Source organism: Chironomus tepperi, unplaced genomic scaffold (genome assembly GCF_022539635.2).
Source record: "Chironomus tepperi strain 1889 unplaced genomic scaffold, CSIRO-AGI_Ctep_v1 contig_370, whole genome shotgun sequence".
NCBI lineage: Eukaryota > Metazoa > Arthropoda > Insecta > Diptera > Chironomidae > Chironomus > Chironomus tepperi.
Window position 1 is genome coordinate 143,648 of NW_027226492.1, and position 16,382 is coordinate 160,029.

Consider the following 16,382-nt stretch of genomic DNA (forward strand, 5'->3'; position numbering starts at 1 on the left):
GAGCTAATCTAGTCCAAAAATTGAAGTACGAGAGCTAATCTAGTTCAAAAAATGAAGTAATAGAGCTAATCTAGTCCAAACAGTGAAGTACTAGAGCTAATCTAGTCCAAAAATTGAAGTACTAGAGCTAATCTAGTCCAAAAATTGAAGTACTAGAGCTAATCTAGTCCAAAAGATGAAGTACTAGTAGAGCTAATCTAGTCCAAATATTGAAGTACTAGAGCTAATCTAGTCCAAAAATTGAAGTACTAGAGCTAATCTAGTCCTAAAATTGAAGTACTAGAGCTAATCTAGTCCATAAATTGAAGTACTAGAGCTAATCTAGTCCAAAAATTGAAGTACTAGAGCTAATCTAGTCCAAAAATTGAAGTACTAGAGCTAATCTAGTCCAAATATTGAAGTACTAGAGCTAATCTAGTCCAAAAATTGAAGTACTAGAGCTAATCTAGTCCAAAAATTGAAGTACTAGAGCTAATCTAGTCCAAAAATTGAAGTACTAGAGCTTATCTAGTCCATAAATTGAAATACTAGAGCAAATCTAATCCAAAAAGTGAAGTACTAGAGCTAATCTAGTCCAAAGGTTGAAGTACTAGAGCTAATCTAGTCCAAAAATTGAAGTACTAGAGCTAATCTTGTCCATAAATTGAAGTACTAGAGCTAATCTAGTCCAAACATTGAAGTACTAGAGCTAATCTAGTCCAAAAATTGAAGTACTAGAGCTAATCTAGTCCATAAATTGAAGTACTAGAGCTGATCTAGTCCAAAAATTGAAGTACTAGAGCTAATCTAGTCCAAAAATTGAAGTACTAGAGCTAATCTAGTCCAAAAAGTGAAGTACTAGAGCTAATCTAGTCCAAAAATTGAAGTACTAGAGCTAATCTAGTCCAAAAATTGAAGTACTAGATCAAATCTAGTCCAAAAGTTGAAGTACTAGAATTAATCTAGTCCAAAAATTGAAGTACTAGAGCTGATCTAGTCCGATAATTGAAGTACTAGAGCTGATCTAGTCCATAAATTGAAGTACTAGAGCTAATCTGGTCCAAAAAGTGAAGTACTAGAGCTAATCTAGTCCATAGGTTGAAGTACTAGAGCTAATCTAGTCCAAAAATTGAAGTACTAGAGCTAATCTAGTCCATAAATTGAAGTACTAGAGCTAATCTAGTTCAAAAAGTGAAGTACTAGAGCTAATCTAGTCCAAAAGTTGAAGTACTAAAGCTAATCTAATCAAAAGATTGAAGTACTAGAGCTAATCTAGTCCAAAAATTGAAGTACTGGAGCTAATCTAGTCCAAAAAGTGAAGTACTAGAGCTAATCTAGTCCAAAATTTGAAGTACTAGAGCTAATCTAGTCCAAAAATTAAAGTACTAAAACTAATCTAGTCAAAAATTGAAGTACTAGAGCTAATCTAGTCCAAAAATTGAAGTACTAGAGCTAATCTAGTCCAAAAATTGAAGTACTGGAGCTAATCTAGTCCAAAAATTGAAGTACTAGAGCTAATCTAGTCCAAAAATTGAAGTACTAGAGCTAATCTAGTCCAAAAATTGAAGTACTGGAGCTAATCTAGTCCAAAAATTGAAGTACTAGAGCTAATCTAGTCCATAAATTGAAGTACTAGAGCTAATCTAGTCCAAAAATTGAAGTACTAGAGCTAATCTAGTCCTGAAGCTCAATACTCAATTCTCAAATCCACAAAAAAGCGACCTTAAAATCCAAACTTTTCAAATTAATTTAGATCATTAATTAAGTTCCTGATTACAGCTACCAGCAGTGAAAATTAATTTCCCTCGTTCATTACTATTAAGACATCCACAAACGAGCACATTCAGTCACACAAGATTAATAAACTGATAATTCAACTCCAATAAATCTTTATACCTTTAAAGCAATTAAGGCACAAGCTGATGCCACCATTTTCACGAATTTTCCGAAATTTTTCCTTCTTTTTATCAATTTTAATTTATCTTCAGGAATGTTCTGACTTAATTGACTCCTTTTTATGCTCGAAATTCTCATTAATTAAGGAACAATTCAGCAGTTGAAATTCCTATTGGAATGGATGTCGTTTGGATGTGGAAATTGAAAATTCTGTGAAAAATTGAAATTAATTAATTTAAATCTAGCTCTAGTACTTCACTTTTTGGACTAGATTAGCTCTAGTACTTCAATTTTTGGACTAGATTAGCTCTAGTACTTCAATTTATGGACTAGATAAGCTCTATTACTTCAATTTTTGGACTAGATTAGCTCTCGTACTTCAATTTTTGGACTAGATTAGCTCTAGTACTTCAATTTTTGGACTAGATTAGCTCTAGTACTTCAATTTCGGGATCAAATAATCTAGTACTTCAAAAACTTTAAAAATTGCCAAAAATGCCTTCAAAAATCTCAAATAAATCCTAAAATTCAAGTCATCAGATTCCACATCCAGCCTCTAATTCCGCAGCAGAATTTGAAAAGATTTACGCAAATTAAACTAAATTGACACATTTGAATGTGCTGTAAATTGACGCAAACACGTCAACAAAAATCCAACGCAAAATAAATAAATTAAAAAAATTCTTTTTTTTTCTTTTTTTCTTTTTTTGAAATTCAACAAAACAAAAAATTTTGCGCGTTAATTTTTCTTTTTTTTCCCTCGCTTTTCGCAATTGGAGCATGAAATTTACTTCCGTAGCTTTAAAAGCATTTCCTTAGTCGTACTTTTTTGTTGTTGTTGTTTTTGTTCATGTTTTTATGATGATAAAAAAGTATTTTTTTGTGTGTTTTGTTCCCAAGTTCACATGTAATGAAATGTTACAAGTTAGGAAATTTCTTGGGTCATCAACATTTAAAGCGCATTTTTTGTCGTTTCTTTTTTAATTTTTTTTAAAGTTTTTTTAATTTTTAAATTTTTTAAACATTTTTTAAACTTTTTTAACTTTTAAAAATTTTTTATTTTTTTTAAATTTTTTTTGAATTTTTTATTTTTTTTTTTAATTTTTAAAATTTTTTTTTTGAATCTTGTAAAATTTTTTTGAATTTTTTTAAATTTATTATTATAATTTTTATTTAAATTTATTTAACACATTATTTATTTATTTTCTATTTTTTTATTTATTTAAATTTTATTTAATTTTTAAAAAAAATTTTTAATTTTTTTAAATTTTTAATTTTTTTAAATTTTTATTTTATTTTTCAAATTTTTTAATTTTTTAATTTTTGCCATTTCGTCTTATAAATTTCAACATTTTTCACAAAAGTATTAACAAAATTTTCAACAAAATATTGCTCATTAAATAAATAAAAAAAAAAAAACTTTTCCAAAGTACAACAAAAATTGTTTTATTATTTGATGAAAAAAGAAAACACGAGAAAAACTTTTCAAGTTTCTGCAAAATTGACGAGATTTTTTTTTTATTTTATGTTTATCTGTGTTGGCACTTTTTATTTAATTTTCTTACAAACTTTTCCTTTGGTGAAAATTTTTGAGATGTTTTTGAGTGTCGATTAAAAATTGAAGGTGGATTTTAGGGGGTGGTGAGTTTCTGGGAGGGGTGGTGAGTTACTTCATGAGACAGTTTCATATTAAATTGTCATTAAAAGGTCGAGTTTAGGGGTGATGAGTTTAAGGAGTGGTGAGTTTTGGGTGGAAAATTTCAGGAGTGGTGAGTTTTGTTGTGGTGAGTTTTTGAGGTGGTGAATTTTTGAACGCAACATTAAGTTTCTCAATGAGTTAGTTTCATATTATAGTATTTAAAAATGAATTTGAAAAGGTGGTGAGTTTGGGGGTGGTGAATTTTATAGGGGGTGGTGAATTTTTTTAGGGGGTGGTGAGTTTTCAAATTTGAAATTTTTATACTCATTTTTTAAAAAGATTCAAATTTAATTGAAAACTCAAAAATTTCTACTCATTAATTTCAAATTAAACTTCAAAAAAATTCACCAAAGAAAAAAAATTAAATTTTAATGCGATTATTTTCAATTCAATTCCATAAAATTGTTACAGCAACAAAGTTTATTTTGATTACTGTTTATGAGATACATGAGCACATAGAAATAGAATTTGAATTTAATACGATCTGAAATTTATTTTTTGCTCATGTTCAGTCAGTTCTGCATAATTTATGTGATTAAATATGATTAAATGTATGGAAATTTGTGTCGAGTTTGTTGAATTTAATTTTGCTGTGGGGTGAAATTTTTTCACTTTTTTTAATTAACTTTTTTAATTGAAATTTGTGAAATTTATTGAAAAAATTTATCAAAATTTGGCAAAAACTCACCAAAAATTCACCAAAATTTCACCAAAATCCAACAATTTTCACCAAATTAAAGCTCACCACACCCGCACAGCAGACAAATTGGAAAGAATTTTAATTAATAAATTCCAACATGTGCAAAAATTCACTCAAAAAAGAAAAACTTTTTCATATTTTCAACATTTTTGCATCAAAACTCGTTCAAATTGCTTCAATTTAAATTGTTGGCTGTGACAAAAAAAAAAAATGTGAAAAAGTTTATCAAGGCAGTCAATTTATTTGAACAATGAATTGAGGTAGGGAAGTGCCTATTGTGTGAATGACACTAAAAATATTATTTTTATGCTGTTTATTGGACGTAAATTTAATAAAAAAAAAAAATATTTTGAAGCGACTTGAATGAATTTTTTGTAAATTGAGACGAAATGTGTGGGAAATTTTGGGGAAAATGATCGATTTAGGGGGGTTTGGGGGAGATTTTGTGGTACGGGGTAGGAACAGGAGGAACTGGGCATTGAATTTTTCATCAATTTTGACGAACTTTTGTCAATTTTTGATGAATTTTTGCCAAATTTTGTCAAATTTTGAAGAATTTTTGTTAAATTTTGATGAATTTTTGGCAATTTTGCTAAATTTCCATCAACTTCAGATTAATCTTATCCAATAATCCTCAAAGAGCCCAATACATTCCAATTAAACCTTTAAATTTCAACAAAAATTACAATAAAACCACAAAAAAATATTAATTTTATCCTCAATTTTCATTCACAGAATCGCAAAATCCCACAAAACAGCCAAAAACTTCAGCATTCAACACCAACCGCAGTAATCAACCCACTATAGCCAAAACACATCCAACGGGCTCCTCAACAACCGTCAGTTACAGTCACAGTAACAATCACAGCAATAGTCACAGTCACATCAGCTGTCACAACGACAATCGCAACAACAGTGACAGCAACAGTCATAGTCAAAACAACAACAGTCATAAAAAAAGTCACATCAACAGTGACAACAACATCACAGCAATTCGACAGCAACATTCATATCAACAGTAACAGTAACAATCACAGTTAGAGAGCAAAATTTACAACAAGTCACAGCAACAGTCACAGCAACAGTCACAGCAACAGTCACAGAAACAGTCACAACGGCAGACACAACAACAGACACTGCATCAGTCACAGAATCGTCACTGCAACAGTCATATTAACAGTCACAATAACAGTGACCGCAACAGTCACGTCAACAGTCACAGAAACAGTCATAACAACAGTTACCGCAACAGTCACAGACACAACAACAGCAACATCACCAAAAGATGAACTTTAAAAATTTAATTTCGCACAGAAAAGTCAAAAATTTTCCAAATTAAAATCGATAAAAAAAAGTTGAAATTTGGGTACGAGTACGAGTACCGAGGAGGAAGCCATAGCAGCATGTCTCAATCGATAAGCCGACAAATGACAAAATTATTATGGAATGTGACATTAATGATGATAATTGTGATAACATTCAGTCATGCAAATAACACGTGGGATAATTGGATACGATTTGATGAGAATTATTTACTACAATGGACTGTTAAGGATGCAGACATAACATTTGAGATGCAAGTTCGAACCCATGGATATGTTGGATTTGGATTGTCACGTGATGGTACAATTTATGGTGCTGATGTCTTTATATCGTGGATTGATGATGGACACATGTTCTTTTATGTAAGTTTGACTTTTTTTTGAGCGCGGTTTTCTCGGAATGGGAATTTTTTTTGGCTTTTTTAGCGCATTTTTAGGCTTGGATATTGACAAAAGTGGATAGAAATGTACGATTATTGACCACATAACCTCAAAATGACACAAAATGGTTAGCAGCGTACGACTTTTGACCACATAACCTCAAAATGACACAAAATGGTTAGCAACGTGCGACTATTGACCACATAACCTCAAAAAGCAGCACCATAACCTCAAAATGAGTCACAAATCCACAAGAATCCTTAAAGTATGTCAACAATAATTGAATTTCCATCCCCAAAAAAATCAAGCAACTCTTTAACTTTTTTTTAAATTTATTTCCCGTTCGTTAGACACGAAAATTCAGTTCCAAAAACTCCAACTTCCCATCCATTTCCCAGCAACCGTCGACATACTTCGTCGTGTAAGCAAATTTGATGTAATTACTGTCAACATGAATGAGGCAATTACTCGAGTTAGATATTAAGGCACGCAAAGTTTGAGGAAGTTCCACAGCCTTGCTGAATTTGCTGCCTTTTTTTTTCATCTTTTTTTCGCTTGTTTGACTTTTTGTGGGAATTGAAATTAGATTTTCGTGGAAATTGCTGGGGTATTTATAGGATATGGTGGAAAACTTGGGAAAATTCGGGAAAATTTTGAGAAAATTACAGTCAAAAATTGAGGAAAATTTTGAGGTTATGTGGTCTAAAGTCGCACGTTGCAAACCATTTTGTGTCATTTTGAGGTTATGTGGTCAAAAGTCGCACGCTGCTAACCATTTTGTGACATTTTGAGGTTATGTGGTCAAAAGTCGCACGTTGCCAACCATTTTGTGACATTTTGAGGTTATGTGGTCAAAAGTCGCACGTTGGCAACCATTTTGTGACATTTTGAGGTTATATGGTCAATAGTCGCACGTTGCTAACTATTTTGTGACTTTTTGAGGTTATGTTGTCAAAAGTCGCACGTTGCTAACCATTTTGTGTCTTTTTGAGGTTATGTGGTCAAAAGTCGCACGTTGCCAACCATTTTGTGTCTTTTTGAGGTTATGTGGTCAATAGTCGCACGTTGCTAACCATTTTGTGTCATTTTGAGATTATGTGGTCAAAAGTCGTACATTGCTAACGGTTCCATGTCAAATCTTAATTACGTCCCTAATTTACCCTCCAAAAACCTCCATTAACATCCCAATGACTTTATCACAATCAATAAATTTCAAGTCAAAAACTCAAAAAAAGAAGGCGGAAATGAAAATTGTGGGTAAAAAAAAGTCCACAGTCAATACAGTCACAGTCAGCACAGCACAAAAAAGGAACCGACAGTATGAAATGTCACACGAATCATTAATAACAAAAACAGAATGAAATGAAGCACAAAAATGATTGAAAAAAATAAAAAGCAGCATAAACAAGAGCTGAGATAAGGAAGGCAGACAATGACAGTTTTGTGAATTAAATTGTCAGTCAATCCAACAGTTTATTTAGAGCCTTTTTTGACTCATTTTATATTTATTTCATTTTTTTGGGGTTGTTTTCCTCTCGGGAGGGTTAAGGTCGGTAGATTGACTGACTGACTGTCCGACTACTTGCAGACTCATTAACCTTGGTTTGGTCAAAAGTCGTACGCTGCTAACGGTTTATTGCATTTTGAGGTTATGTTTTCTAAAATAGGAATGGGATGAGATGAGGTACAGGGGCATATATTGGGTGCATATACTGAGCGTATTCCTCCTTACATCTTCCTTTTGAAAAACTTGCTCCTTGCTGTGCTTCTGTTCCGAATGCTCGGAACTTGTCGGGACTGATCGGAACTGGTCGGGACTGTTCGGAACTGATCGGAACTGGTCGGGACAGTTTGGAGTTGTTTGGAACTGGCCAAAATTGATCGGAACTGCTCGGGACTGATCTCAACTTGTCGGAACTAATGAGGACTGCTCGTGACTGATCGGATATGGTCGCGACTGGTCGGGAGTGTTCGGAACTAGTCGGCACTGATCGAGATTGATCAGAACTGGTCGGGACTGTTCGGAACTGATCGGAACTGATTGGAACTTATCGGAACTAATCAGGACTGGTCGGGACTGTTCGGAACTGGTCGGCAATGATCGGAACTGTTCGCAACTATTCTAGACTGTCCGGGACTATTCGGAACTGGTCGAAATTCATCAGAACTGTTCAGAACTGCTCGTTACCCCAAATACTTGGGTTTTGGACCCAAGTACTTGTACAAATCTTTATAAAATATAATTTTTCCTATATTATTAAAATTCTTCAAAATTTTATTATTCATTAATATTTTCATAAATATTTGGTAAGAAAAATCTAGGGTTGGCCAAAAAAAACTACAGATCGGCATTTTTTTGCCGGCCCGTAGTTGAAAATGCATCCAAGTGAATTTTTATTATATATGAAAATTTGTTTTGGTTAATTTTAAGTAAATCATAGTGAAAATTCCATTTACGAGACTTTTTCAATTTAGTGTAGGAAAATCCAGTGAAAAGCTTACAATTTTCCATGAATTTTCACTTTTATAAAAGAAATTTGAGGTGAAAAGTCATAACTTTCCAGGATTTTTCAAATTTTTGAAGAAAATGTTGGCCAAAATTGCCATTTTTTGCAATTAAAAAAAATTAAGATAAAGGTTCACGTTTTCGAGAGTTTTATAACCTATTTCAGAAAATTCAAGTGAAAAATCGCAGATTAAGGGATTTTAAACAAGATTTACAATAGTAAATAACAATATATGGTTAAAATTTGGATGCATCTGGAAGCGTTGGCCTAAAATCCCAGAAAATGCGCATATTTATAATGATATTTTGTTCTTAATAAGAACTTCTAATTGGGGATTTGGGATTTGTACAAATCCTGAAAACCCAAATAATCGACACCCCTATCCCATATGCTGCATATTAGTCTAAATTCATCAAATGCGCTTCTAACCCCACCAACTCACAGACATTTCAAACTTGTCTCTCTTTTTGTTTTCGCCCGCTCATTGTGTGACGCTGACATTCACAGTGAATTTAATGCTGAATTCATGTTCGCGATTGTGTATATTTGAATGAATGTCGAGGGCTGAATGCAGAAGAAAATTGCTAAAATATTCATGAAAAAATTAAAAATTTAAACGCACGATTAATTTTGTTCCTGAAAAAAATTTTCTTTTGTATTCAATTTCGTTGTGCCTTGCTGTGCTATTGAAGGAATTAACAATGTTTTACTTTGTGATGAATGTGCTGGAATGTTGTGAATATCCAGAAGCATTGGGGTATGGCCATTTGGGATGGGGTTTGGCTTGACCCTGCCACCCTAATTGCCATCAATTGAAGGAAGGGGTATGGCCATTTGGGATGGGGTTTGGCTTGACCCTGCCACCCTAATTGCCATCAATTGACCCAGCATTTAATTCCAATTCCTTTATTCCATTCCAGGACTGCCACATCAAAACACACACACAAACAAGTGAGCCAGTCGTCGACACATCACAAGACTATGAGCTGTTGTCAGGCAGTGAGAACTCAACCCACACAATACTTAGATTTCGTCGGAAGTTAAACACATGCGATGACAAATCAGATGTTCCAATTACGGTAAGTGCCATTAAAGATTTTTTTTTTCTGTTCATTTTCTTGGACCATTAAGCATAATTATCCTCATGAGACCGGCACTAATCCTTAATGACTGAGAAGTATTGAAATTATTTTCAGGCATTGAATACTTGAACTCAGTCATCAGACCTGAAAATAGGCTTAAAATTATCATGAAGCATGCAAATTAAGTTGCCGTAATTAAATTAAGATTTTTTTTGTGGATTTTATGGCCTTGTGCTTTCATATCCGGCTATAACGAGTCGTGTAATGAGGAAATGCTTAGACAAGTTGAGAATGTCGTGTGACTTGCAATTTAATTAATACAATTGGATAAAGTTATGGTCGAGGAAATGCTGGAAAATTAATTTATTGCTGAGAATTTTACAGGGAAATCTAGTACAATTTTGGAAAAATCTAGTACATTTTAAGGATAATCTAGTACAATTTTGAGATAATCTAGTACAATTTTGGGAAAATCTAGTACAATTTGGTGGAAAATCTAGTACAATTTTTAGAAAATCGAGTACAATTTTGAGGAAATCTAGTACAATTTTTTGAAAATCTAGTACACTTTTTGGATAGTCTAGTACGATTTTGGGAAAAATCTAGTACAATTTTGGGAAAATCTAGTACAATTTAACAATAATATAATACAATTTTGAGAAAAATCTAGTACAATTTTAAGAAAATCTAGTACAATTTTGAGAAAATCTAGTACAATTTTGAGAAAATCTAGTACAATTTTGAGAAAATCTAGTACAATTTTGGGAAAATCTAGTACAATTTTGAGAAAATCTAGTACAATTTTGAGAAAATCTAGTACAATTTTGGGAAAATCTAGTACAATTTTGTAATAACCTCGACTCTCCATCCCCACAGCCAGTATAAAATAAGCATCAATTCCCTGTCGTGCAATTAAATCCAAGACATCGTTTAAATTTAAGTACGGAACAAGTCAATCCACTGTGGGAATTTCAAGAGTGTAAAAAAAATTGTGAATGAGTGCGTAACACAGTCGCTGTGGGGATATTTATCATCCCATAACCTTCAAGCTTCCATTCCATTCCTTTCATAATCTGACATAACTTAAAGAATGGATAATTGGATATACCTTTGGGATATTTTGTTGTTGTTGCTATTCATTTCAAGATGATTAAAATTGAATGAAAAAAAAAAGGTTAAAAAATGGTTCGGATGTGGGGCAGGAGCTGGATGCTGAAAAGGAGAACAAAATTTGACGGAATTTACATTAATTTATGCGTCTGACTGACTATGAATGCGAAAGGTACAGTTCGTGATTTGAAAATTAAAGTCAACATCTTTTGTAAATGTTTTGACTCCAAATTGAGTTTTTTTTTGTGCCAATTTCCTTTCCAATTCCTTTTCATTCTTGGTGCTGCTGCTTTATTGACTTTTGTTCGGCATTTTATTGATTTTATTTGGGATTTTTATGCTGACTTTATGCCTCGTACTCAATATCGGACAGCATTTTCTCACAATTGTACTAGATTATCCTAAAATGGACTAGATTTTCTCAAAATTGTACTAGATTTTCACAAAATTGTACTAGATTTCCTCAAAATTGTACTAGATGTTCCCTAAATTGTACTAGATTTTCTTAAATTGTACTAGATTATCCTAAAATTGTACCAGATTTATCCAAATTTGTACTAGATTATCTCAAAATTGTACTAGATTTTCTCAAAATTGTACTAGATTTTCCCAAAATTGTACTAGATTTTTCAAAATTGTACTAGATTTTCCCAAAATTGTACTAGATTTTTCTCAAAATTGTACTAGATTTTCCCAAAATTGTACTAGATTTTCACAAAATTGTACTAGAGTATTTCAAAATTGGACTATATTTTTTCCAAAATTGTACTAATATATCCTAAAATTGTACTAGATTTTTCCCAAATTGTAATAGATTTTCCCAAAATTGTACTAGATTATCTCAAAATTGTACTAGATTTTCCTAAAATTGTACTAGATTTCCACAAAATTGTACTAGATTTTCACAAAATTGTACTAGATTATTTCAAAATTGGACTAGATTGTCCCAAATTGTACTAGATTTTCACAAAATTGTACTAGATTATCCAAAAATTGTACTAGATTTCAATAACCAACACAATTCTAATAATTTCAATTTCCAATTTTCCAATTCCCAGAACGACACAATGAACATAATCTTCCTATACACAGACGAGAAGCCAAAGCGGGGTCAATTCCGCAGTGATAATTTACCAAATTTATCTCACGCAATACTCCAAATTCGTTCACTTTTATTACTCCAACGTAGTCCAAATATTGATATGAATAATAACGAAACATTTGAAATGTTCGAGATCCGCAATGCCATATCCAACGTGACATCCCACGGATTACTCAAATGGTGCCATAGCTATAGAAATAATTTAAAAAATCATCAAATAATCCGTTACGAATCAATATTTTCATCCCTAGAATCCCGCAATTTTATTAATTTTATGCGAATTTATGAATGTAAATCACAGCTTAGTGACTTAAGGACAGTCGATGACATCAACGGTGAATGCACCGAAAGATTAAAACTTGAACGGAAGTGCTTCACATCAATAGCAATATGGACAAAAGGATCAGATGGATTTACATATCCAAATAATGTTGGATATCCATTAGACAGTACAAAATCTGACAATTTCCTGCTTGAAATTCATTATCAAGACATTCCAAAGGACTTTCATGACACGTCAGGTTTTCGGCTGTTCCACACATCCCAAAGACGACAATTTGATGTCGGAACTATATCCTTAAATATTCGTCCGAATTTCCTACACATTATAGCACCTGGATATAAGCGTGTTGTGTCCATTGGACATTGTACATCAAATTGTACCCAAAAAGCATTTCCAGCAGCTGGTTTGAATATATTTGGGGTAGTCATGCAGACACATAGTTCGGGTACAATGATTAAAATTAATTTAGTACGTAATGGTGAGGAACTGGAGCCTATAACACAGGACACGAATCTTAATTCAAATTATATTGAGACACGACTTTTAAATCAGACAAGGACGTTATATCCTGGTGATCATTTAATGATTGAATGTACATATAATTCATATAAACGTGAACGATTTACACTTGGTGGTGAATCATCAAATGAGGAAATTTGTATGGCTAATATTATGTATTATCCGAGACAGGAACAACTCGTTGCATGTAATTCACAATCGAAAATATCTGATGTCCTTAGGGCACTTGGAATTGAGGAACTTGGGTTCGTTAAACATTTTCACTTATTTGATTATCTTTTTTTTCTTTTTTTTTGCTTCTTTTGTGTTTGTCTTGCTTATTAGTACTGCTTGCTGTTTTTCGATGGAATTAAGGGGGAACATGCGGATTGAGAAAAATTACTTTCTAAGATGCATAAACATTGAAAATGAATTTTGAGATAGAGATGCGAAATTTCTGCGTCAAAGATGCGAAACTTCCGCCTCAAATGATGCGAAATTTTGCATCAAAAGATTCAAAATTCAGTTTTAAAGATGCGAAAGTTTGCGTCAAAAGTTGCAAAACTTCTGAGTTAAAGATGCGAAATTCTGCTTTGAAAATGTTAAATTCTATTTCAAAAATGAAATTTGAGCTTTAAAGATGCAAAGTTTTGCTTCAACTTATGTTTAAAAAGATGCAAAATTCAGCTTCAGAGATGCAAAATCTTGCTTCAAAGATGCAAAGTTTTGCGTCAAAGATGCAAACTTATGTTTGAAAAGATGCAAAATTCAGCTTCAGAGATGTGAAAGTTTGCCTCAAAGATGCGAAAGTCTGATTTAAAGATGCAAAAAATTGTTTCAAAGATTCAAAATTCAGTTTTAAAGATGCGAAAGTTTGCGTCAAAGAAGTGAAAGTCTGCGTCAAATGATGCAAATTTTTGCTTCAAAAATGCTAACTTATGTTTCAATAATTCAAATTTTTGCTTCAAAAAATGCAAAACTTCTGCTTTAAAAAGATGCAAAACTTCTGCTTCAAAAGATGCAAAACTTCTGCTTCAAAAGATGCAAATTTTTGCTTCAATAGATACAAACTTCTGCTTCAAAAATCCAAAATTTTGTTTTAATCAGGCAGAATTTTACATTTTTTCTTTGAAGCATTCCGAAAGATGCTTTTTTCTGCTTCAAAGATGCGAAATTCTGCCTCAAAGACGCAAACTTTGCTTCAAAGATGCGAAGTTTTGTATTAAAGATGCAGAAATTTATAAATTTGAGGCAGAATTTTGCATCTGTTCTTTAAAGAATTCTTCAGATGCAAACTTTCGCCTCAAAATATGAGAATTTTTGCGTCAAATGACAAATTTTTGCCTCAAAGACGCAAAACTTCATTTCACTCGATCCAAATGTCCCCTAAATAGTTCCTCATATGCTTCATACACTTTACTGCTTCCACCCCTTAAAATACACTAAAATAATCAAATATTTTCCCACCCACACACACAAAACTGGTTTACAGGAAGAATTGGAATCAAACAGTCATAACGAAGCCGGATAGGTATGCAGGAAGAACGCTTGAGAAACATTTAGAACTTTATGATTGGAAGAATGAATTCTTTACATTTGAGAGAATCATAAAGACGTCAGCATTTGATGGTTATTGTAACAGTGCTTTTGTTGCTACACGGGTGAGTTAAAATTCGGAATTAATTTTAGATATAAATGTTAATTTTCATATCCGGGATTTTAAGTAATTGGTAATTTGATACAAATTGTGGTTATGTTGGTATTTGAGATTGAGATGATGACGTGAGTCATATTTTGGGGGGAGACTTTAAAGCAATGTTGGTGGGTAAACTGTGGATTGAGGGACATATTGGTGGTAAGACTTGATACAGAGGTTGTAAGGCACAGTTTAGTGGTAAGACTTGACTGAAACCGCACACGGTATACTGTATCCATTGCTTATCACCAAGGTGTGCCAGGTGTCCAAGGTGTATCAGGTGTGCATGATGTACATGGATGTGTCACGTGTGCCTGGTGTGCAAATTGCATGCCATACCAGGGATACATTGTGTGTCTAGTTTGTCAGTTGTGTATGGTGTGCCAGAAATCTCAGTGTGCTTGGTGTGCTTTGTATGCATGGAGTGAATGGTCAGCATGGTTTGCATGGACTGCATGGTGTGTCAGGTGTACCTTGTATGCCCGATGTGCCTGGTATGCCTAGTGTGCCAAGTATGTCAGGTAAGCATAATGTGCCTGTTGAGCATGGTTTGCCAGGTGTGCCGGATATACCTGATGTGCCCAGTATGCCATGTATGCCATGTATGTCAATTGTGTCAAGTGTGCATGGTGTTTAAGGTGTTCCAGGAGTGCCTAATGTGCATAGTGTGCATGGTGTCGATGGTGTGTAGGGGTCCGAAAATTACCGGTAATCGGGATTTGACGGTAACGGATATTTACCGGTAATTACCGGTAACGGACGGTACGGATATCCGTCATTCGGACCCCTAATGGTGTGCCTGATGTACCAGATGTGCATGCATACAGTTTGCCCACCACTGCTTTAAAGTGTTCATTAAAATATGACGCACGTCTTCAAATTCCATCCAAATATTCTAATTTCCACCCAACAATTCTTTTGATCCAAATCGTCAATCCACGCAATTCAGCACTCAAATCCCGTCATTTTAATCAAATTCAATCCATTCCAACTCAAATAATTGCTGATACTTGAAAAATAATAAATTCTCAATTTTTTTCCCAAACAGATATCAGGAAGTCCAGCCGTGATAACAAAGCCATATCGTCCACCCGACACATATTGTCCATCACCACGTCCCAATAAGCTAACAAATGACGACGATGCAAATGAAAATTCCATTGAGGATGATAAGAGTAAGGAAGTACGAAGTCCATCGACATTATTACAGCAAACATCAAATAATGAATGCAACCAGGCATCCGTTTTGATTTTTATACTTGTGTCCATTGTGTCTGTCATATAATCGGAGATGCGGAAGGTTGTGGGAATGGAACTGGGAAGGCCTCAAGTGCTTTCTTTTGTGTAAAATGATATCAGTTGGGAAATAATGACGCTAAAGATAAAAGGAAGACAATGATGAAATATTTCTCGAGTGCACTTTCTACAGGCTGCTGTGATGGGAGGGAGGTGATGCTTGCTGCTGCTGTTGTAAATTGGATAAGATGAGGAATGAGATGCAAAAATAATTGAAAATTAATTTATTTAAAGACAAAATTGGAATTACTTTAAAAATTGGATTTTGCATTAAAATGGGAATTTTTGCATGAAAAGATGCAAACTTTTGCTTCAAAAGATGCGAAATTTTTGCTTCAAAAGATGCAGACTTCTTGCTTAAAAAGATAAAGACTTTTTGTTTCAAAAGATGCAAACTTTTTGAATCAAAAGATGCAGAATTTCTGCTTCAAAGATGCATAATTTATTAAAAGACGCAAAATTCTGCTTCAAAGATGCAAAATTTTTGCTTTAAAAAATGCAAACTTTTGCTTTAAAGACGCAAACTTTGATTTAAAGATGCAAATTTTTGCATCAAAAGATGCAAAATTTCGCATCAAAAGATGCAAACTTTTTGTTTCAAAAGATGCAAACTTTTTGCTTCAAAAGATGCAAACTTTTGCTTCAAAAGATGCAAACTTTTTGCTTCAAAAGATGCAAACTTTTTGCTTCAAAAGATGCAAACTTTTTGCTTTAAAAGATGCAAACTTTTTGCTTCAAAAGATGCAAACTTTTTGCTTAAAAAGATGCAAACGTTTTGCCTCAAAATATGCAAAATTTTTGTTTCAAAAGATGCAAGAAAAAATTTCTTTA

At 33.1% G+C, this 16,382-nt stretch overlaps 1 protein-coding gene across 1 annotated transcript; it reads left to right on the forward strand.

Moving 5' to 3' along the window:
• The first annotated feature begins 5,157 nt into the window (after positions 1 to 5,157).
• LOC139095635 (MOXD1 homolog 2-like) lies at positions 5,158 to 15,877 on the forward strand. The gene is made up of 5 exons (XM_070647023.1): positions 5,158 to 5,959; positions 9,405 to 9,563; positions 11,735 to 12,825; positions 14,052 to 14,220; positions 15,304 to 15,877. The coding sequence occupies exons 1-5, from the start codon at positions 5,678 to 5,680 to the stop codon at positions 15,538 to 15,540; spliced, it is 1,938 nt and encodes a 645-aa protein (XP_070503124.1). The 5' UTR covers positions 5,158 to 5,677; the 3' UTR covers positions 15,541 to 15,877.
• The last annotated feature ends 505 nt before the right edge of the window (positions 15,878 to 16,382 follow it).